Genomic DNA, 22,469 nt, shown 5'->3' with positions numbered 1-22,469 from the left:
GGACCCCGGGAGGAGACCCCGCCTTAAGCCGCCCCCGGCCACGCCCCCGCCGAGCCACGCCCTGGTCACGCCCCTGGTCACGCCCGGCCCAGGTGGAGGCGGTGGCGGCTGCCGCGGGACCGGCGCCGGCACCGGGAGTGGCACCGGGGGCAGGACCGGGACCGCGCCGAGGTGAGCGGGGCCGAGCAGGGGAGCAGAGCGGGGCGGGGGTCTCGGTGCCTCCGCGCCGCTTCGCTCCGTGACCGCCCGGTTTGTTGCTGCTTTGTGAGCGCCGCGTCCCGCCAGCTTCCTCCTCCGCCCCGCGCCTCCTGGCCGGCCCGGCTCGGCCCCGGCCCCGCGGGGCTGGCTGGGCGCTGCCCCTGCCCACCCCGGACCCTTTTGCCGGGCGGGGGCCGCGGCGCGGATCCCCCAGCCCGGGGCCGTGCCCCGCGCCCTGCCCGGCGCCTCCAGGGCGGGCACCCGGACGGATGGCGGGGGCCGGGCTCTTCCTCCTTCTCTCCATCACAGGGGGAAGTGGGTGCGTGTCCCGGCGCGGTGACCCGGCCGGAGGGAGAACCCTGCCCGCTCCCGGCCGAGGCAGGGAGGAAAGCTCTAACCTACTTTCTGGCGCCGATGGCCCGATAACCCGGCGGGCGGGTGGTTTTTGTTCGTGTTTGCTGCTTTTCCCCCTCCCCAGGTGAGCGGGGCCGGCAGCGCCCTTCAGGAGCGGCAGCAGCCTCGACGCCGCAGGCGAGGGCAGGTGGGCAGCGGGGGGTGCCGGGTCCCTGGCCACCAGCATCCTCCTGCCCTCCCGCCCGCCGGGGCTTTGTTGTTGTAGCTGGTTTGAGGTTTGGTTAAGGGCTCTGGGACGCTCGCACGTGCTGCCTGGAGTGGCGAGTGCTGCCCCCAGCCCTTCGCAGGCGAAAAAAACCCTTACAGAGCAGGGGGGTCGGGTCGTCCTCCGTCCCTGTGTACATCCCGCCGGGAGCAGAGGGATGCTATGCGTGGATGTTTTACTTAGATTTTTGCTGTTGGTCCTCCAGGTTTGGGACAGAGGGGTGAGGCTGAGCTCTACCCCGTGTGCCCTGCCTTGCTGCCAGGCCAGCAGGACTGGGCAGAGAGCGTCCTTCCAGGCTTCCTACAGCCAGGTTGTGGTGCCCACGGTGGTCTGAGACCTTGCAGCTCTTGCTCAGCCCCCCCAGCCCCACGTTCTGCAGGGGGAAGGGGACCTGAGAGGCTGCATTGTCACCTCTGGGTCCCTGTGGCAAGAGGAAGTGTCCGCCTTCTTCCCCAGTGTGGCGTCATCCTCCTCCCCACGAGGAGCTAGGACATTCTCCTGCTTGCACGTTTCCAGTCTCTGGATGGTTGCTTCTGGGGATTTCCAGGGTGAACTCATCATACTGCTGCTGTCCTGGGCACACAGCCTCCAACCCAGCTGGGGAATTGGGGAGTGCACCCCACCACAGTGCCATGGCCGTCCTGAGCAGGGAAATGCTGCCCACTCAGTTCACTCTGTTGTGCCCACTGAAGCAACATCCTTTGGCTCCTGCCTTTTCCCCAAGTGGGAAATAACCAGCTTGGAATTGTCCCACCTCCAAAATGAGCTGGAGGGTTCCACTGCAGCTGAGCCAGGGAGAAACCAGAGCTGCCTGTGCTACCCTGGTCAGCTCATGTGGTTCCTGGGGCTCCCAGCTGCTGCGCCTGGGCTCTGCCCTTCCCAGCTCCTTTGCAGTTAATGGGGTGATCGGCACCTTTTGTTGCTTGCTCATTTGGGGGGCAGCTTCTGCCAGCCCTGCTCCCGTTTGCTATAAAGCAGGTGACCGTCTACCACTTCCCTGTCGTGGGGGGTTCTCTGGCACCGCTGCAGCTGCGCTGGAGCACCTGGAGGTGCTGCAAGCCCCGGAGTGAGAAAGGGCAAACCACAGAGTGGGGTTTGACACCACAGCAAAACCCTGATGTAAATTCCGTGAGTGGGGCCGAGCTCGGTGTTGGCTCTCAGATGCACGTGTGGGTGCTCAGTGTGTGAGAGCAGCGTTGCCGGAGCGCGGCGGCAGGAACAATAGATGCCTTTGGATGCTGGGGATGCAGAGCACCGAGCCGTGAATCCGGTGGGGAAGGGGCTGCCTGGGTTGCCTCAGGGGGAATGCACTCACTGAGATGTGCTGGGGGACCTGGGGAATGTGGGCTGTGTTTGGGCTGGGATGGAAGATGAGCATGTGGCTGTCCTCTGGGTCTGTGTTTTATTCTTGGATGCTGCTCCTGTTTAGCTCTTACAGTGAAGCTGGGGGATTCCTCAAAATACATCCTTATTCCTTCCCTTAGGCTGTTCTTGAGCTGAAAACAGCCCTTGGGACAAGCCAGGAGTCAGAACAGAGCCCATTACCAAAGAAAGTAGGAGACAGGTGATGGAGAACCAGCTGGTGGGGGAGTTGCAGAGCTGCCCAGACCAACATGGGGCTCGTGAGGCATTTCCACATTTCCCTCAGGCATTGGGAGTCCTGCAGGGACCTGACCTGGAGGAGCGAGTGCAGGCTCGGTGCTGTCAGGGCCTCAGCACTGAAGGAGTCAATTAGTGAAAGCTGAAAATTAATTACTTAAATTTCTATGAGCCCACAAGTGATGGGATCATGAACTCTCCTCTTGAGGAGCTTTTTGCCTAATGACTTTTGGTTTCCGCTGTCCTGCCGGGCTGTGAGATGTCTGATAACACAACAAGCTCCCAGCGGGGGTAGGCACAGTCCCTTTTAATTACAGGGATCCAGGAGTTATGGTCATTTGGGAGCGTGTCGTGCTTTGAGTTATGGTTATTTCCTGGCCTCTGAGTCGGCCTGGAGAGCTCTGCGTGTGCTGGTGGCTGTGGAGGAAACCCCAGGCACTGTTTTACCCACTTATTCCATGTTACTTAAAAAAAGAACAACAAAAAAGGAGTTATTTGGTGGTTGCTGTCTTAATGAGGCATTTAAGGTGGAGAATGGAGGGCCAGCCCTGCCTTCTGCTTGCCCACCACACAGGACCCCTGTGTCCCCCTCATCCTTGGGGACTTGCACTGCGGGGTGCTGGTCAGGTTAGCTGAGCATAGGGCAGGGGCAAGCCCCAAATAACTGCGCTAGGAAGGCAGGGGAGCAAATATTTGTGGGGTTTGCATGTCAGGGCTTCCTCCTCCACCCTTGTCCTCCAGGAATTTAAAACTGGGAGAGCTGTGTGGGTTTCGGTGGAGAAGGAACCAACTCCCTGCCTGTGGAGCAGCAGCAGGGTGAGGAGGCAGGGAGCCTTACTGTACTGCAGTGCCTCAGTTTCCCCACTTACGAAATGCCACAAAGAAGTCAGAAAGCACCGAGGTGTCCAGTGAAACCACAGCTTGTCACCCTGGGGACAGTTTGTGCAGCCACAGGAGCAGGGTTGGTGCTGTGGCTGTGCCGTGGGGGTGGGGATGGGCAGGTGTAAACCAACCCACTTGATGCTGTGCTGCCAGAAGCTGCAGTGGGACGTGGGACAGGAGGGAGCAGGACAGTGCCCAGGGATGCTCCTTGGCCTTTTTCCAAGCTGCTGACTTCGGGTGGGAGGAAAAAAGCCACCAGTGTGGAAGGGCATGCGGTCTCTGTGCTAAATGTCCAGCCCTGTGAGGAGCCATTCAGATGGGTGGTGTGTGGTCACTCAGTGGGTGCTCCTGCCTTACAGCCATCCCCACAGGACCATCCCTCCCATCTGCAGGCACCTTTTTCAGCTGCTGCAGCTCCCAGGACAATGGAGCCCTCCTTCGAGCAGCCTCTGTTGGCTTGTGTTTTATTGATTTAATGCTTAAAAGTAATATTTCCTGATGTAATTCCCCTGGTCTGACAGACCCACTTGGGGCAGAAGAGATGTGGCAGGTGTCCCCCAAGATGCCCAGTGTGCCAGTGCCCCCTCCCATGCCTTGGGGCTGGCTTCACTCCCGGTGTGTCGTGCTGCAGTTTGTGCTGGGGGTCTGGTATAGTTATTCCTGTTATTTGCCAGCCTGCAGAAATGCCAGGCAGGGCTGGGAGTGACCTCCTGTTATGTGTGGGCAGCCACAGAGAATCCCCAACCCTTGGCATTGGCGTGTCCTGCCCGCCCTCAGCTCTTCCGTGGAACGAGCAGGGACGTGTCACCAGGGCTGAGCTGTTGTCACACAGCTTTTCCAAGGGTGATCCCACAGTCACATCTTGGATGTGGTGACTTAACCCAGTCCAGGCTCTCCTGTCCCAGGGAGGACACGGAGGTGGCTCCTTAAAAAGCAGCATCTCCAGCCCCTGTGCTGAGCTGCGTGGCTTCCCTGTAGGTGCAGCATCCCAGGGGTGGGATAGCAGGCTGGAGGAGGATGAAGATGGCTGAGGAGACCCCCATCTCCAGCTCTTGGCAGCTGAGAGGCTGCAAAGTGCCTGGCTGGCACAGGTCCACGGAGATGCTGTGGTGGGAAGAGCATCACATTCCACAGGTACCAGTGAGTGTAGGATTCCCTGTGCCGGGCTTGCACCGTGCTGGATGGGGATGAGCTGATCTCAGTCGGGCTCTCCTCTGCAGGGTGTGCGTCTGGGTGCTTCAGGCCTCCTGCAATCAGGAGGGAAAGGAAGGAAGCCGAGGAGTGGCCCACCCACGCTCAGCTGCTGCTGGTTGGGAGGAGGGAGGAGCAGCTTCCCCCAGTTGTCCTGGGGCCAGGGTGCGCTGAGACTTAATGGGGTGTCTGGGGGACACCTCCAGCCCCCTGTCAGCGGAGGTGTCACCATCCACAGCCCAAAGGGATGCCACAAGGTCCTTTCCCCCCCTCCTCAGGGAGCTGCTGGCCCTGGAATGGGGAAGAAGGAGGCTGCTGGTGTCCACCCAGGGCTCCCCCTTTGCACAAGGGCTATCAGGGCGAGCAGCACTTTGTACAAGCCTTGGAATGGCTGTGTTGAGATAAGGAGTCTGCTCTCAGAGATAGGGAGCTGCAGCCAAGGGGCCTCATCCTGCCTCCAGCCCAGGGCTCCTCTTGTCCCTGGGATGAGCCAAATTCCTGCACAGGCCTGAGTGCCACCTCCCACTGCTGCATCCCACATCACATAGGGACGGTCAGAGCTCAGGGCAATGGGGCATTTCTGCCAGCCCCATGCTGCTCTGGGTGGCTCAATGTGCTCTGAAACAGGCAGCAGGGGGCTGGGGAAGTCTGCAAACCCAGCCAGAACCCTGGCACCAAGAGCTGCTGGAAGAATGAGTGTTCAGCAGAAGAACCAGAGGGAGGAGTGTCCCCTGCAGCCCCATTGACCTTTCATACAAAGAATTTTGCTTCGAGGAGGGAAGTGGGAGTGAACTCAGTAATGACCTGCAGCATGGGGATGGCAGGCACATGGCCTGCAGGCAGGCTGTCCCTCCCCTTGGGTAAATCCTGACCTGGGACCCCTCAGCCCCTTCCAGAAGGTGCAGCCAAGGCTGAAACACTTGTACCATCATGTCTGTGCACTCAGTGTTTAAGCCAAGCTAATAAGGAATTGGAGTAGATTTGAGCAATTAATCAGTTCTTAGATAAAACCAAGTTAAATCAATCCTAGTAGGGTGGGGAAAAACGAAAAAGAGCTTTCGTTGTGTGTGCTGTGACCCTGCCTGTGGAGCAGCTGACCCCTCTGTGCATTCACCAGTGGAGCTGCTGTGCTTCCCTGGCTCCCAGTGGAGACTTTGGCCCTTTGCTCTCCCCGAAGCCCTTGGGGTGACTCAAAGTCTCCTCGTTCATGTTCCTCATGTGGCCTGAGCCTGAGGAAGGGACCAGTGGGCTGAGGGTCCCCTTGCGCAGCCAATGCCCCTCCAGCAGCACCCTCCACGCTGGCGTGCCTTGGCAGGAAGCAGAGGATGGGTTTGCACAGGGCTGCCAGGTTGGGGTTGTGCTGTGAGGGTGCGTGGACCCCGGGGAAGCGGGGAGATGTGGGGTGGGTGGCACAGAGGGACCCCAGCCCACCAGGACTTGCTGCCCACCCCAGCAGGTTGGGAAGCTTTTGGGTGTCTGCTGGGCTGGGTGGGCGTTGTTGTACTGGTAAAATTTAACGTGGGAAATGAGCTGTGGCTGGGATGTGGGAAATCCTCCACGTGGCTTGTTCCACCCTCTCCCAGGCATTACAGGCAAATCCTTCCCTCCCCGTGCCGATAGGGATGGCGTCACCCGGGACTGCCGGAGAGCCCAGGGCCACATTCCTGGCCCTCCAGCCCTTGCAGCAGGGAAGGCCAGCCCAGGCTGCTGTGTGCAGTGATGCGAGTGTCCCCGTGTCCCTCCCCGCAGGCAGGGCTTATCAGCAGGCCCAGCGCAGCTCCCCGCCTGCCATGCTCCATCTCCCCAGCTGCTTTCCTTCCTCCTGGGGCGTGCCCTGCTCCCAGCTGAGCAAACCTGCTGCCATTGCCCAATGTCCTTCCCGATGGAGGAAAATGGGAGAGGATGTTCTAATGGTGGCGTGGGTGAGGTGTGTGCTGGCTGCCTGCATGCCCCGGGGATCAGATGGGATCTCAGCGCTCATCTCTACCCCATCTTCCTACCCCAGCCATCGTGGAGATGTGGATTTAAGCCCCTGTGGGTGTCCATGCTGACCGTGTGGCTCAGTGATAAGGGAGAGAGCAGCTAACCAATACCCCCTGAAGCACAGAGGGCCTCTCTCAAGACTCAGAGTGAAATCCTGTGTCTCACAGTTTTGCCGTCCAGTCCTGTTGCGACAAGGTGGGGACACATGTGGAGTGTTTTTCTCTTTCTTCTCCAATAGTATGTTTTTATTTCAGGAGCTGTTTGTGCTTTGGCTCCTTTTCTCCGGACCTGAAACTTGAGGCTGCAAAATGGTAAAAAGCTTTTTGAAAGGGAGCAGAAGCAGAGAAGGTGCTGGGTCTCTGCTCGGCTGTGAGTCCACCGCAGCTTGATGCTCAGAGCAGTTGCACAAACTGAGTTTCCTATCCACAGCTCTTAATAACTGGGAGCACCTTTTAACGCGGCTCCAGCCTTGAGAGAGGTCTTTAACGTGCTTGTGAATCATTTATGGGCAGCAGCAGCAGCTCTGCCTGATGGGCTCTTGGGTGCCAGCCGTGGCGGAGGCTGCGGGGGTGTTTGGGGGCTCTGTGGCATTGCTGGCCTCTTTCTCACTGCCCTGTGGAGGTGGAGAGGAAGAGCTGGGGGCTCGTCATGCTCCGGGTGATGGGTATGATGGGTGCAATGAATAGGAGTGGTCCTTTAGGGCACCACCTTTTTGTAAACATCTCTACCAGTAAACAGGTTGGAAAAACACCAGGTGTCAGGAGGACGGTATCTACAAGATTGTTTTGGGTTCCTCCTTATCATTTCCCGGGCCAGACTGGGAGAGTTCTGTGCTTGGCTTTCCCACAGGCTTCAAGGCGCTGCCTGGAGCCTAAGAATAGATGTTCTGACCACTGTCAGTTCCCACACCTGGTCACCTTCCTTGTGCCTTTTTTGGTTGAAGGCTCAAACCTCCTCCCAGCTGCTCCCCAGTGACCCCAGCACATCTGTCCTCTTGGGGAAGGGTGGAGCTGCTGCTGGAGCACAGGCTGTGTCCTGGCTGCTGGATGTCAGGCTTTGGTGACGTCAGGAGCTTTGGAAGGGGAGATGGTGATAATGGGGGATCTCTTCTTACCAACCAGACCAGGTGGTCCTCCCGCCACGCCCTGCCCATTTATCGTTCCCTGTTGGGTCAACTAATGCAGCAGCTGCAGTGCATGGAGATCTTTTCCAGCCTGAAGTGACAACGTGCTGCCCCCAGGACTTTTCTTCCAGCCTGAAGCACAGCTCCTACCAAGCTCAGGACATGCTTGTGGCTGCCGAGTCCCACGCCTGTCACCCCCTGCTGCTGTGACCTGCCTTGTCTCCACAACAGGGCATGTGCTCGGCCATCCCCCCATGTCAGCTCCACACGTCGCCTCTCACTTCCTTTTTCTGTCCCCAGGACAAAGCCACCACGTCCACCCTGAGCGTCCAGGGACTGGGCTGAGGCTCCCTGGGGACCTGCAGCTGAGCTGTGCCCTGTGATGGGGCAGCTGATGCCAGGGCTGCCGGGCAGGGAGCCGTGCTCCTGGTGACAGAGCCCTCCATGCCTCCATGGGAGGGTGACAGGGACCTGGGACTGCAGGGGCTCCAGAGGGCCAAGCTTGTGGCAGGCTGTCTCTGGATGGAGGCGCCGTCTGGCCCATTCCCACACTGAGCACGCCAGCTCCAGAGGGCTTGGGTGCCAGCAGCAGGCACGTGGTGAGCAGGAAAACACTTCCCAGCACCGTCCACTGGGGATTTCTCCGCCTGGCACGGAATAAGGCTCCTGCTGGCTCAGGATCTGTGCTCAGGGGGTGGCTGCTGCCTCCAGCCTGTGTGGCAAAGGAGCCTTGAGCTCTCAGGGTCCTGTGCCCTCCTCCCCCTCAGTGCTGAAAGTGCCAATGCACAGAGCCGTGACAAGCGCTCCGGCCACGCCGCGTGACCGTGACTGGACGGCAGGTGCCTGCCGGGCTGTGCCAGCTCCCCTGGGACTGAGTCACCTCGGGGGAGGCCAGTCCAGCCCTCCGCCTGCCTGCGTGGGAGCTGGTGGGAAGCGAGATCAGGATGTTAAACCTGCTTTGCTGGGAAGCACAGAGGTCTGCGGCTGTCCAGGGTCTGATGGGGGCACACCATCCCAATTAGGGATGGGATTTTGGGATGGGGGTGTAAGAGTGGGACTGTGTAAGAGTTTGGCTCCAATTTCTGTGCTTCAGGCTGTGTTGGTTCTAACCACTTGAGCCATTCCCCAGAGCTGGAGAAGGATGAGGGTGCCCCAGGGATTGCTCTGACCCCAGCGTGTTCCCATTCCTGGCTCTCCAGAGCAGCTGCCATCTCAGGCTCATTGCTGGCTTCCCTGGGAGGAAAACAAACAGAGTCTCCAGCTCACCAGTGGGACGGAAAGTTTTACTTGCTGGGGGCTGGCACTCTCCCAGTTTAACAGCCATGAAATACCCAGCGAGGCACTCGCGTTCCCTGCCTGCTCTTCCTGGGTGTCTTGCTTCCCAAGAGCTTTGCCTGGCAGCAGCAGGGGAAACCTCCCTGCCTGCCCCCTGCTATTCCCTGCCATGGAGCATTCCTGTAAATGGGGGCTTTTCCTCCTGCTGCCCTGTGCCAGCGGCTGATCCCTGTCCCTGGTGTCCAGCCACCTGCAGCCCTGTCCCCAAGCTCTAGGGAACACTGAGCTCAGCTCTCGCTCTGCCAGGATGCTCCACAGCCCTTGCCTGCTTTCCCACGCATGGTTTTTCATCGCAGCCTCTCCCCACAGGAGGAATTCGGCCGTGTCCCGGGGCTCCCGTGTGTGAAGGACGGAGGCAGAGGAAGGCTGCCGTGGGTGTTTGCCATCGCTGCACAGGATCCCTGTCACTCTTATGAGGTGAGGAGACCCTCCTGGGGACCAGCACTGGCTGAGCCCCCAGGGGAAATTTGGGAGTTGATTGCTCCCACCTTTGGTGCTGAGAGGGAGCCCAGCACCCATTTTAATGCAGGAGCAGAAGGCTGTCACGTGGCCCAGGAGCTGAGGGAGGGCAGCAGTTCCAGCTAGTGCTGCCGACTGCAGGCTTTCCCATCCCTGGGGAGCTGGTTCTGGACTCCTGCATCTCCATGAAGCTGATCCCTTGGGCACCCCATGCTCCTTAAGCCAGGTTTTGCTTGTGGTCGTGTTCAGGACTCCAAGTGCTAAGGGAGCTGCGGAAGTGTCCCTGTCCCTGGCTCTTGCTTTGGGAATGGGCTGCTGATGGGATCCTGTTGCAGAGGGGACTGGTGGGACCTCAGTCACTCATCTGGTTGCTCAAGTGATGTTGCCTAAGGAGGGCAGAGCTGTGGGAGTCTGGTCATGGGGATCTTGAGCAGGGAGAGCAGGCATTTTACAGCCAGTGGCACTGTGCAGACGTGGCAGGTGACACTATTCCCATGGCCATGGCTGTGCTGGGGGACAAGAGATGATTGTGAGACCTGTGTGAGTCCCCTGGGTGCTGGCACATGGTCAAGGAGGACAGGATGAGGTCAGAGAGGGCTGTGCCTCCCTTTTGATTGCCCCCGTGGTCCCTAATAGGATCTGGGACTTGTTCTCTTGCACTCAGATGGAATTACTTTTCCTGCAAAGCCCTGCCTGGTAGAGCTGGCTGCAGGGACCCTCTGGAGGGGATTTCTTGAGGAATTAACCACGTCTTGGCTGTTAAGCTTCCCTCTCCTTGCACGTGGTGCCAGGAAGGATTCAGCCTCCCAGCCTGGTGTGTGCATGCACGTGCCAGAGAGGAATATCCTGCATCTCCCCTTCACAGGGCACCCCAACACATGGCGGGTCCACGTGGGAGCTGTGGTGCATGTGGGGATGTGGATCAGGTGTTTTCAGGCCTTGTGCATCCCCTCCCTTCCCACCCTGCCCAGGCAAGAGGAGCTCTTTGCAGACTTCCCCTGCAATGTCCCCTTGGCTCCCTTGCCAGACTGGGAGGGCTGGTGTTCCCATGTGCTGCAGCTGTGTGCCAGGGCTTGCTGGGATCCCTCATATTTTCGAGGCACATGGTCAGGCTCACCCTGGCAGGGTGTGAAACCTGGGTGTCCCACAGGCGTGTGCTGGGATGACGGGGATGCTCTGACCTGGTCACTGTTGCCATCCCTGCCCTGCTCCCAGCAGGTGAAGGGGTGGTGTTGGTGACCCCCAGGCACTGGGAGTGAGTGGTTAATATAAACCTTCCTATCCACCCAAACTCAGGGATGGAATGTGGGTTTTGGGGCATGAAGCAGCTGAGTTCATGATGGCAAAGTCTCACCAGCACAGCCACCACACAGGGGGCTCAGTGGTGACGTCCCACTGGTGAGGCCCCATCTCCTACTGGGACCCAGCCTTTCCTCACACACAAGCTCCTGGGGGAACACTTCTCCCTGTGGCTGACTCCCTGCACTTTGCCAGCCTGCCGACTACCGCCAACCCGAGATGTCAGCCGGGGACAAGAACGGGGGCAGCCGCTCCAGCAGCAGCCGCCTGCAGAGCAAGAAGCCCCCCAACCTCTCCATCGTCATCCCCCCCCGGGAGGCGGAGGAGGATGGTGCCCGCAAGGAGGTGAGTGGTGGAGCTGTGTCCGTCCCACGCTGGGCTCGGGGGGTGCCAGGTGCCATCCTGTCCCTAATGCCCTGCTCTGCCTCCCAGCCCTCCAAGGTGCCCATCTACCGCAAGAGCAAGAGCCTGCAGGAGCCCCGCCCGGAGCGCCGGCCCGGCTTCCGCCGGCAGACGTCCCTGTCCCAGAGCATCCGCAAGTGAGGGCAGGGTGGGCTCCAGCCGTGGCTGGGTCACTCACAGGGGACCATGTCAGGACGTTGTGGCCACGTTGAGGAAGTGGGAAGGGATTGGAGAGTTGTGTCTCAGAAGGGAGTGCAAGAATCACTTTCCTCCGCTTCCCTTTGACCCGTAGCCTGGTCAAATCTGCCGTGCTGCAGGCTGGGCTGAGACACCCCAACCGCCTGCCAGAGGGGTCCCCTGGGTGGAATGGTGGTACCTGGTGTGGGGGACCAGCTGTGTGACAGGCGTGCCCACCGTGTGTCCAGGGGCACGGCGCAGTGGTTCGGCGTCAGCAGCGACTGGGAGGGGAAGCGGCAGCAGTGGCAGCGCAAGAGCCTGCAGCACTGCAGCATGAGGTACGGCAAGCTGAAGCCTGCCTATCGTGACATGGAGCTGCCCAGCCAGGAGGTGCCCTCCTTCCAAGCCACCGAGTCGCCCAAACCCGCCAAGATGCCCAAGGTAGAGCTCGGGGCGAGGGGTCCCACTCCCAGCCTTGCTCTCCCAGCACTGACACCTCATCCCCTCCCCTAGATCGTGGACCCGCTGGCCAGGGGCCGTCCCTTTCGCCATCCTGACGAGACCGACCGTCCCCACACGCCCCACCACGTCCTGCCCCCGCTCACCCCTGGCGTTGTCTCCTTGGCATCCTTCAACAGCATCCGCTCGGGCTACGGCCGCCTGCCGCGCAGGAAGAGGGAGTCTGTCGCCCACATGAGCTTCAAGGCGGCCGCAGCCCTTCTCCGTGTGAGTTTTGGGAGTGTTGCATGGAGACTGCTGTCTCTCCAGGGCAGGTTTGAGGGAGGAGATTGGGTTTTTTTTAACCTGAGCTTTACTTGAAAGTAGAAGTTTTGGTGAAAAATTGGACAATCTGAGGGAAAAACAACTTCTGGGTTCCGCTGCTGAGGGGCAAAGAAACCTCTCCAGCAATTTTCTTGCTTCTGAGGAGCCCTGGGCAAACCTGGGGGATAGGTTTGTGGGTATGAGACCTGATGAATGCAGAGGTCACCTGTCATGCTGACTAACGTGGCCATGGTCCAGTGCGGGTTCTGAGGAGCTAAAGGCAGCACCTTCTGCCAGTTCCTCCCCACACGAGAGGCTGTGGTGGCTGCCTGGAATTTAATCCTTGCCACTTGGCTTTGGAGAGGGAAGATCTGAGAAACCCTCAGTACTGCAGAAACTGAGGCCTTCTGGTTGCTTACCTTCATTTGCTTGCACTGCCAAAGGGGCGCTCTGTCCTGGAGCCACTGGCTCCCAAACGAAGGAGCAAGAGGAGCTTCCTGTACCCCAGCTTCATGGATGAGGACATGGTGGATGCTGCTGATACCCTGGACTCGTCCTTCTTCAGTAAGGCAAGCGACATTCCATGCTGGCTGCTGGAGCTGGGGTGTGTCCCAGTGCCCTGCACAGGGATCTGGGTGTGGAGCAGGGCTCTCACAAGGACCCTGTGTTGGCACTCCACCCAGTAGTGACAGAAGCATTGGTGGCTGCTGTGCCCCAGCCTTGGTGATGGCCCTTGGGCTGTGACAGGGAATGATGTTGCCATCTGGGCACGTTTCACACCCTGTGATGGGCCCTTCGTGGGATGTCATTGAGGATCACCCACTCCCCCTGGGCAGGGGGATGCTCAGTCAGGGGGCTTCTGGCCCATCACACTTATCCAAGGACAAGTATCCATCCCCTTTCCAGATGGACATGCACGATGAGACATACTCCATGCCCGATGACGTCTTTGAGTCACCTCCTCTATCAGCCACGTACTTACGCATGCACCAGGTGGGGGAGGATGCCAGGGTGTCCCCCGAGGTGGAGCAGCCCACCCCGTGAGTACCAACCCCCAGCAGGTGTTGCCCCCGAGGCTGCCCAGGTGCCCTGCTGCAGGGCAGGACAATGTCCCCAGCCACCCCTGCCATGGGCACCAGGCACTTCCATGATGATCCCGGGAGAACGGTGCCAGGAGGTGCTCAGAGCCTCATCTCAGGGCATCCTCGGGATTCTGGCCGTGGGGTGTTTCTCATCTGATCCTTTTTGGCAGGTGTGATGGGTTTCTCCTCTCTCCGCAGGCGGGAGGGTGTCCGGCTCACTTCGGTGTCGGGTGGCGCGGGCGCGGCTCCGCGGCGGGGCAGGCGCATCGCCTCCAAAGTGAAGCACTTCGCCTTCGACCGCAAGAAACGCTACTACGGGCTGGGCGTGGTGGGCAAGTGGCTCAACAGGACGTACCGGCGCAGCCTGAGCAGCATCGTGCAGTCCCAGCTGGAGATCACCGACAGCCACCGGTGAGGGCACCGATGGCACGGGACACCCCGTGTCCCCCTCAGTGCTTGGGGATCGGGGTTGGGGGGACTGCAGTGTCCCTTTGCCCAGCCATCTCTGACCAGCTCCAGTTTTGGGTCCTGTCCCTTCCAGGCCGTATTTCACATACTGGATCACCTTTGTCCACATCCTCATCACCCTGCTGGTCATCGGCACCTACGGCATCGCCCCCATTGGCTTCGCCCAGCACGTGACGACAGAGTTAGTAAGTTTAAGACCCATCTTTTGGAGGGGACTGTAACCACCAGTGTCCCGTGGTGTCATGCTCTCTGCAAGGACTGGGAGCATCTTGTGGGACTCCAGCATTTGAGAGGCTCTGTGAAATAGCCAGGGCGAGGGGACGAGCAGCACCATGTTACAGTGGAATATGTGGTGGGAGCAGAGCTGTTCTACTATCCTGCCTTGCTGGTGGGACCCAGTAGCCATTCCCCTCGGATGAAGGGGATGCTCAGCCCCTTTTGAGTGGAGGGAGACAGGGGTGCACCCCCTCAGCACTCATCCCTTCAGTGAGAGCTGACTCTGGCCTCTCTTGGCAGGTGCTGAGGAACAAGGGTGTCTACGAGAGTGTCAAGTACATCCAGCAGGAAAACTTCTGGATTGGGCCCAGCTCGGTAAGGACCCTGCCAGACCCTTGGTCTCACACTCTGCCCTTTGCTTCCTGTGCCCTGAGCTGAGGGAGTTCTCTGAGGTGCCCCTCTCCTCAAGGGGACAGAGCTTCACCTCCTCATTCCAGCCTGCTGTCCTGGGCCCCCGGGCCCCCATCCCACTGGGACATGTGGCATCACAGTGGGATGGTCCTGCCTTCCCTCCACTGGGATGACAGACACCTTTGTCTATTGCCTGTGGAGACCCTTTCCCCTGCTAAACTCTCCCTGGGGATGGCTGGAGCGAAGGGAGGTGCACAGACAAAGCATCTTCTTTACTGGCATCTCCCTCCCAGATTGACCTGATCCACCTGGGAGCCAAGTTCTCCCCCTGCATCCGGAAGGACCGGCAGGTGGAGCGGCTCATCCAGCGCGAGCGGGACCGGGAGCGTGGCTCCGGCTGCTGCGTCCAGAACGACAACTCAGGCTGCATCCAGACCCTGCCACAGGACTGCTCGGTGTGTGCTCCTGCTGTGGGCACTGGGAAGGGCTGGGGATCCCTGGAGAAAGCAGGAGAAACCACCTCAGCCCTGCACTGCACCAGGGCAGGATGCATGTGGGGTCAGAGCCGTGCATTCTCTGCTGCATCCTCAGTCTTTCCATGCTCCTCCCTGCAGGAGACACTGGCAACATTCATCAAGTGGCCGGGCAGCAACGCGCCAGCCATGGGCTCGGGAGAGAGGCGGACCTCGGGGGCTGTGTGTCACCAGGACCCCAGGTAGAAGTGGCAGCTGGGTGGAGGTAGCCGGGTCATCCGGCTGTGTGTGGGACACAGCAGAAGGGGCTGCCTTTCCAGCTTGGATGCCTTGAATCCTCTTGTCCAGGGGGATGGGAGGATTTGCACGCTAAAGGGGAGTGATAAAGAAGAGGGAATCAGTGGGGAAACTGAGGCAGGGCCTGTCCTAAACACAGGCAGCAGCAGGTGATGCTGTTGTGTTGTGCCTGTCCCTGTCCTGCTGGGATGAGAGCATCCATGGGCATCGGTGGGGTTGTCCAACAGTTCTGAGTTCTGCAGAGTTCACCTGCAGAAGGAGCAGCTGTGGGGCGTTGTGGCACACCCACTGGTGGGCAGGATCCAGGCAGGTCCCAGAGCCGTCTGTGCCTGAGGGAGTTACTGGTCTGCAGGGGGGATGTGTTGGGGGGACCCACCTGCCTCACCCCCCTCCTCCTGCCAGGACATGTGAGGAGCCAGCATCCAACCCACCCCATGTGTGGCCGGACGACATCACCAAGTGGCCGGTAAGAGCCCAGTGCCACCATCAGCCGGTGACTCCACGGTGGCAGTGGCAATGAGCCTGGCAGGGGGCTGCAGGGACAGCCTGGGGCTGGACTCTGACCCGGGCTCCTTTCCCTCCTGCTTCTAGATCTGCACCTACGAGACCAAAACCAACCACACGGGCTTCGCCCACCTGGACTGCGAGATCAAGGGCAGGCCCTGCTGCATCGGCACCAAGGGCAGGTGGGTTGTGGCAAAGGGGGCACCTGGCTGGGCTCCCCCCTCTGCACTCCTGCCTTGTGTTGTCCCATCAGTGTCCAGAGCTGTGCCTGGGGGGAGAGGGGGGTTGCAGAGCCTTGAGGGGTGGGAAGCACAGTGGCAGCAGGCTGAGAACAGAGGGGGACGCTCAGGGCTGTCCTGAGTGTGCCCTGTCCCCAGTGAGCCCCCTCCTGCCCCCTGCCAGCTGCGAGATCACCACGCGGGAGTACTGCGACTTCATGCACGGCTATTTCCACGAGGAGGCAACACTCTGCTCGCAGGTGAGCAGGGCCAGGGAGGCATGGCAGGGCATGTGGGATACAATGCTGGCAGCCATGCTGATGCCAAAGGGCTTTAGAGAATCCTACCAGGAATGGGACATGGTTGGGATGGGCGTCAGCAGGGGTGATGCAAAGTGCAGGGACTTGCCCAGCTGTTGGCCGGGCTCATGCTGCTGTGCCCACCTTGCTGCTGTGGGGCAGGAGGCGCCTTTTCCAGCACCATGGCATTGTGGGTGCCCCACACCATCCAGAATCCCCTCACAGCTGCCGCATGGCATCATTGGCAACCCATCCCTGTGACCCATCCTTTGCTCCCTGTGGCTCTGGGGACAAGCCTGCTGCCTTTGCAGGTGCACTGCCTGGACGAGGTCTGTGGGCTCCTGCCCTTCCTGAACCCGGAGGTCCCTGACCAGTTCTACCGCCTGTGGCTGTCCCTGTTCCTGCATGCCGGGTGAGCCACAGCCCCCCGTATCCCAGGGGTGGGGGGACTGGGGGCTGGAGTGCCCATCAGGATGGGCTGGCAGAGAAGAGGGAAGGGCACTCCCAGACTACGATGACAGGTGCCTTCAGTGGGGGTGTCTTGTGAGCTGTCTCATGCCCCGGGGCACTGCCTGGGAGGGCTGTGTCTCTAACACAGGGCCTCTCCCCCAGCATCATCCACTGCCTGGTGTCAGTGACGTTCCAGATGACGGTGCTGCGGGACCTGGAGAAGCTGGCAGGCTGGCATCGCATCTCCATCATCTTCATCCTCAGTGGCATCACGGGCAACCTGGCCAGTGCCATCTTCCTACCCTACAGGGCAGAGGTGAGGGTCTGGGGGCTCTGTCCCAAATCCTGTCAGCTCCCAGGGACCAAAGGACACCCCTCTTCATCCCCATCCTGGGTAGAGATTTGGGGAAGGGGCTGGAGCACAGATTCTCACCCCCTGTCAGGGTTTGCTGCAGGGAGACGGGGAGGGGGTGTCCCTGCCCCACGTGTGGTGTTGGCATATGCCATGTGTGTCACATGTCACCACGTGTCCGTGAACGTGTGGGGTCCCTGGGCAGGCAGATGGCTAATCTGCTGCCAGCCAAACCCTGTCAGGCTTTAAATGAGGTCATGCCAAGGGCCCCTAATCCCCCCATGCGTGTGCCAGGATGGGGCTGTTGTCTGGGAGGGGGTGATGCTATCTGGCTGCTGACTCACAGAAAGTATCAGCTCTGCCAAAACAGCACGACCCTGCTCCCCTCCTCATCCTCCAGTGCCAGGGCTCCCACCTCTGAACCCCGTGCAGGATCCTGCACAGGGATGCGGGAGCCAAATGTGCTTTGCTAGGGCAGGAGATGATCCCTGGGGGACAATGAGGTGTGTCTGAGGTGACACAGTGTCCAGCCCTGACTTCCCCTATCCCTGCAGGTGGGCCCTGCCGGGTCCCAGTTCGGCTTGCTGGCCTGCCTCTTCGTGGAGCTCTTCCAAAGCTGGCAAGTGCTGGAGAAACCCTGGAAAGCCTTCCTCAACCTCTTTGGCATCGTCCTCTTCCTCTTCATCTGTGGCCTCCTGCCGTGGATCGACAACATCGCTCACCTGTTTGGCTTCCTCAGCGGGCTGCTGCTCTCCTTCGCCTTCCTGCCCTACATCACCTTCGGCACGGTGGACAAGTACCGCAAGCGGGCCATGATCATCGTGTCCCTGCTGGTCTTCGTGGGGCTCTTCGCCTCGCTGGTGGTGTGGCTCTACGTGTACCCCGTGAACTGGCGCTGGGTGGAGTACCTCACCTGCCTGCCCTTCACCAGCAAGTTCTGCGAGAAGTACGAGCTGGAGCAGGTCCTGCACTGACCCTGCCGGCGGGGACGAGGCTGGGACAAGGAGATGTTTTCCATGGGGTGGGTCCTCCCCAGCCTGTGGGAGATGGTGGTGGCTGCTCCAGGGTGGGGCAGATCCTGGGCATGGCTCCGTCCTCAGGGATGGTGGGTTTGGGGTACCCCTTGCTCAATGCTGGGGATGCAGGGCTGAGCCAGCCCTGCCTTTGAACCCTTTTGGGGCTCCGTCCTGATGCTGGAAAGCCGTAACTGGTTTAGGGACTGACTCTGGCTGCTGCCTGTGTGGGGAAAGGGCTGAGGGAAGTGGGATTTTGGTGTATCCATGGCCAGGCTGGACTCCCAGTCCTGCTGAACTCTCCAGCCTATGCCTCTGCCTGCCTGGGGCCCCGTCCCACCTCGGTGCCCTGCAGCACTGCAGCTCATACTGTGAACACAACCCCCTTTTTGCAGGGGCACTTTTTTTTTATCCACAGCTCTTTAGGCCCAGGGTTTCCCCATTTTGGGCTCCCTGGAGTCTCTGTCATGGCTTCAAGATGTTCAGAGCTGAACTTCAAAGATCTTTTTCAGTCCTGTTCCCCCTGAGGACCTCAAGGAGGCTTGTGCCTTCCCACCTGGCTCCTCACTGGATGGAGAGGCAGGACTTGGGAAAGGGGGCTTTTCTTTCCCTTATTTCAGAGAAATTCTCCTTTGGAAGGGAAGGAGTGGCAAGGACTGCATTTGTAGTGCCATGGTGGGAGGCAGACATGGAGAAAAACCCCTTGGAGGGGGTTCATGTCTCTGCTTCTGGAGCCCACAGACCTCTCAGGAGCTGTCAGTGCTCCCACCTTCTGCTTTGAGTCCCCTTTCCCTTTTTCAAAGTGTGGGGACCTGGGTAGCCCTCCCTTCCTCCAGTGGTGCTGGTCAGATGGAGAAGTGCAGGATGGGGCAGTCACCTTCCCTCTTCTCTGCCCAAGGCTGCACATTCCCACCTGCCCCCAGCCCTGGGCTGCTCTCCCCAGCGTCTCCTCCTCCTTCCCACCAGCCATGGCACGAAGGCAGGTCCTTCCTGGGGTCCAGGTGACCCCTCTGGGCTGGTCTGGACCCGTGCTGGTGCCAGGCTGTCTCTCCCCTCAGATGTGTTGCTTTGGTGCTGGAGGCCTCAGTGCTTTTAGATGGGGGCAGGTGGGAATCCCCCAGTTAGGATGTCATGGGATAAATATTCAAGGGCTGAGTGCCTGGCTCCCTCTCCACAACCACTTGCTGAGTGAGCCCAGGAGCATCTGCATCCGTCCCTGCATCCCTCCCTCCACCCTGGGCCAGTTTTCAGCCCCACTCTGTCCCTTCAGTTGCTGCTCCAGCCAAAGACAGACACTTCACCTCATTTGTCTCTTTTTGATACTTTTTTTAAAAGCTGTGGGTTTTTTTCCCCCCCCCTTAATAAATTTCTACCTGTATTTAAGGAGATGCACGAGGCCTCTTCTCCCTTCTTGGGCATGGGGATGCAGTGCTTTTGGGGAGTTGTGGTGGTTTTGGTGATGGCCGGTGTGGCAGGGAGGGAGGACAAGCTGGGGCTGGTGCCCTGATGGGCGACTCAAACCCCTCCCTGGGAGGAGACAGGGTTTGGAGGGTCTCAAGCGCAAGGAGAAGCCAAACACTTGGATCCATGGAACCTCCTGATCCTGCCTGAGGGCAGAGTCACCCCAGCCTTTATCCCACCCTTCACTGAATGACCCGAGGCTGGATTTGCCTCTTTTCCCTTGAGGCTGAGGTGCCCCAAGGGGTCCTGGATTGTCCCCTCATACCAGCTGGTGCCCTCCCTCCAGCCATTGTGGTGAGGTCATGATCGAAGCAAGGCAGGAACACACACAGGGGCTGTGTAGAAAATCACCATCACATCTTTATTTCCTGCTTTCCAACAACCTGAGTTGTTTGCAGAAGGCTTGTCATGGGTCTGGGACAGGGAGGACCAAATGGTTTAGAGTGGTTCCCTGGGGAGGCTCTGCAATGTGCAGCTGAGGATGGCCATGGCTGGGAATGTGCTCCAAGGGGTCTGGAAGGATGTCTGTGGGCAGGGGAGTGGCTGCCAGGGCCCCTGCCTGGTCTAGGAGCTGCTCAGGGAGGACTTGGCCATGGTGTGCTCCACTCGTGGCAGTGATGGTGGGGTGGGATGCCAGGCTGGGGCACGGGTTTGCAGGGGCTCTGCTGGGTGTCTCAGCAAACCGCTGTGGGTGGAAGTGCCCTCAAACCAGCAGAGCCCCCAGCTATTCCCAGGGCAAAACCTTTCCATCCCAGGGGCCTCGTGGCCCTGCAGCCAACCCAGACCTGCCAGCCACAGCCCTGGCTAAAGCAGAGCCCAGGGAGTTGATGCTTCCAGCAGGATCCGGCAGGAATTTCTGTGCCCAGCCCTGCAGGGATGGGATGGGGCCAGGCTGATGTGGCTGGAAGGCAGCTGTGGCAGAGGGAGTAGCTGCAGCCAGGACCAGCCAAGGAAGATGGATCACAGCGGTGGGGATGGGGAGGGGTTGCAGCCTCTCATCCCCCCAGGCAGACCGGAGCAGAGGGGCCTCAGCAGCCGCTGTTCCTGCGCATGAAGGCATGTCCCCGCACGGGGTGCTGCATCTCCACGAAGGCCATGTCCCCCACCGTCACCTCGCAGGGCCCCACCGCCTCGAACCCGCACTTCTCGTAGAAGGGCACGAGGAAGGGCTCGCACATGAGCAGGGCGCGGCGGGCGCAGGGCAGGCAGCGCAGGTGCTGCAGGTAGCGCCACATCAGGATGGAGCCCTTGCCCTGCTGGCGGACGGTGCGGTGCACGGCCAGCACGTGGATGTGCACGGCCGAGCCCTGCGCCTTGTGCAGGGTCAGCGCTGCCTGCCAGGAGGGGACGGGGGTTAGCAGGACCCAGGGGTCCCATCCTGCTTCTTATTCCCCACCCCAAAGAACCAGGGTCCGCATCCTCCTCCCCATCCCTGTTCACCTTCCCCCCCATTTATCCTCGGAGGGTTTTTAATTTTAAAATGGATGTTGAGGGGAATTACTCGGCATGTTTTTTAACAGCATCATTTAAATTAATTAATGAGAAGGTTCATTTCCACCAGAGCAGCAGTTAGTGCTAGGAGAAGATTTTGGGAATAGTCTCAGGGCCCCAGGGAGCTTCTCCTGGTCCCCAGGCTCTGGCAGTGCCTCTCTCAGTGCACGAGGTGGGAAGGACTGGGTCATACCTGGCTGAGCCTCTCCTGGTCCCAGAGGGAGCCGATGATGAATGCCACGAGCCGCCCTTCCTCAAACCAGCCGAGGGACAGCTCCGGGCACAGGTTCAGGAAGTGGCGGATCTCATCCAGGTGCAGGGGACAGTCCCCAGAAACTGATATAAAGGCTGGAGGGGGGCAGTGGTGAACACAGTGAGAGAGACAAAGCATACCCGACCCAGAAAAACTCCCAGCACTGATGTAGGGGAGGGAAAGTGGGATGTGATGGGGAGAGATGGCATATGTCCTGCTGCCCACTGGGTCTAAAGCAGTTCTGAGGGACACAGATGGTTCCAGGGAGCAGTTCTGCTTCTCCAGAGGCAGTTCCCCATGGCCCAGTGACCACCTCCTACCTCTGCTGATTCCAGAGCTACAGCAGCAGGTGCTGAATTGAACCCTCCCTCTCAGCATCTCCCTGGCTGCCCCTGTCCTTGGAGAGGATGAAGAAATGGGCTGGGTGAGTCTGGCTGAGAGAAGCTACCATGAAGGAAACAGGGAAAGGTTGCCAGGGTGGCACCTCAAAGTGCCCCTGCGCGGTAGGAGGCAGAGTGGGGTGTCCTTTCTCCCACTTCTCCTTTTCCTATCCTGTCTTTCACAGGGTCGTTCTGGGAGACCTGCTCCTCACTCACCTGGTCCTGCTCAGCATCACCTCCCACCATCCGCACCCCAGGGTGAGCTGGGGCCGTGGTTCTCCAGCTCATTAACCACAGCTCCTCCACCTCGTGAAGGAGCCCGTGGTGGCCTGGCCACAACTCAGGGCCCCTGCATCCCTCCCAGGAGGGCACACAGGGGGGAATTCGCCATTACAAGGAGCACAAGAGACTGCGAACAGGTGCGAAGCTGCTGCCACCAGAGAGGATGCCCCCGGTCCCCCCTTACCTTCGCGCTCGATCTCGAACACGCTGACGGCGTCCTCGGGGCTGAGGCAGCGGAACTCGCTGGCGGGCAGCGTGTGCCTGCGCTGGCCCCCGGGCGAGCTGCGGGGCGACCGCAGGTGGACCGGCTTCAGGAAGGGCAGTGCACTGAGCGCCGACATCCTCCTCCTCCTCCTCCTCCTCCTCCTCCTCCTGGCTGGCTTCCCGCCGCTCCCTCTGCTCGGGGCCGCCTCTGCCGGCTCCCACTGCCTTTATTCCAGCCAAGCTCCTCCAGCACTGTTAGCCAGCGGAAATACCTGGTGTTCAGAGACAGGATTAGGCTGCTTGTCCCCCTTTTCCCATAGATATGTGTGTGTGTATACAGCAAACACCCGCCCACAGTGACCCCAGCTGCCCTCGCTGTGAGCTGGGGGACACGGGAGGCTGTGAGCTGAGCAGACCCCAGGGATCAGGGGGACAAAACAGAGCAGGGAGAAGGGCCAGAGCTGTTAGAGCTGGAGTAGGTGGGGGGCTGAGCTTCCTGCCCAACATTGCCCAGCCCATGACAGCACCAGGTTGTGGGATGGGCAGGAGAACCCTGGAGAAAGTCCAGCTGCTGCCCTGGGGACAG

The 22,469-nt window shown here is 60.1% G+C and overlaps 2 protein-coding genes across 4 annotated transcripts; one reads left to right on the top strand and one right to left on the bottom strand.

Moving 5' to 3' along the window:
* Nucleotides 1-94: 94 nt before the first annotated feature.
* On the top strand, nt 95-19,195 carry RHBDF2 (rhomboid 5 homolog 2). 3 transcript variants are annotated; one of them, XM_066200558.1, is made up of 19 exons: nt 95-171; nt 9,240-9,347; nt 10,884-11,033; nt 11,121-11,227; nt 11,516-11,708; nt 11,781-11,993; nt 12,473-12,598; nt 12,936-13,069; nt 13,310-13,522; nt 13,653-13,764; nt 14,096-14,170; nt 14,500-14,661; nt 14,821-14,921; nt 15,379-15,442; nt 15,568-15,662; nt 15,883-15,958; nt 16,309-16,409; nt 16,633-16,763; nt 17,354-19,195. In XM_066200558.1, exons 3-19 carry the CDS (start codon nt 10,908-10,910, stop codon nt 17,965-17,967), a joined length of 2,643 nt encoding a protein of 880 aa, XP_066056655.1. In that variant the 5' UTR covers nt 95-171; nt 9,240-9,347; nt 10,884-10,907; the 3' UTR covers nt 17,968-19,195. The 3 variants fall into 3 exon arrangements, with proteins under 3 accessions (XP_066056655.1, XP_066056657.1, XP_066056656.1); XM_066200560.1 differs by having other exon boundaries at nt 16,610-16,763; nt 17,354-17,851; XM_066200559.1 differs by having other exon boundaries at nt 10,884-11,227; nt 16,610-16,763; nt 17,354-17,851.
* A 1,000-nt stretch (nt 19,196-20,195) lies between these two features.
* AANAT (aralkylamine N-acetyltransferase) lies at nt 20,196-22,020 on the bottom strand. The gene is made up of 3 exons (XM_066200578.1): nt 21,864-22,020; nt 20,958-21,112; nt 20,196-20,607 (listed from the first exon to the last, which is right to left on the bottom strand). The coding sequence occupies exons 1-3, from the start codon at nt 22,018-22,020 to the stop codon at nt 20,302-20,304; spliced, it is 618 nt and encodes a 205-aa protein (XP_066056675.1). The 3' UTR covers nt 20,196-20,301.
* Between the last annotated feature and the right edge of the window lie 449 nt (nt 22,021-22,469).

Source organism: Chamaea fasciata, unplaced genomic scaffold (assembly GCF_029207755.1).
Source record: "Chamaea fasciata isolate MVZ Bird 193981 ecotype frontalis unplaced genomic scaffold, bChaFas1.0.hap1 SCAF_19, whole genome shotgun sequence".
In the NCBI taxonomy this organism is placed as follows: Eukaryota; Metazoa; Chordata; class Aves; order Passeriformes; family Sylviidae; genus Chamaea; species Chamaea fasciata.
The sequence above is the reverse complement of the archived record's forward strand: the minus strand, read 5'-3'. Positions and strand labels throughout refer to the sequence as shown.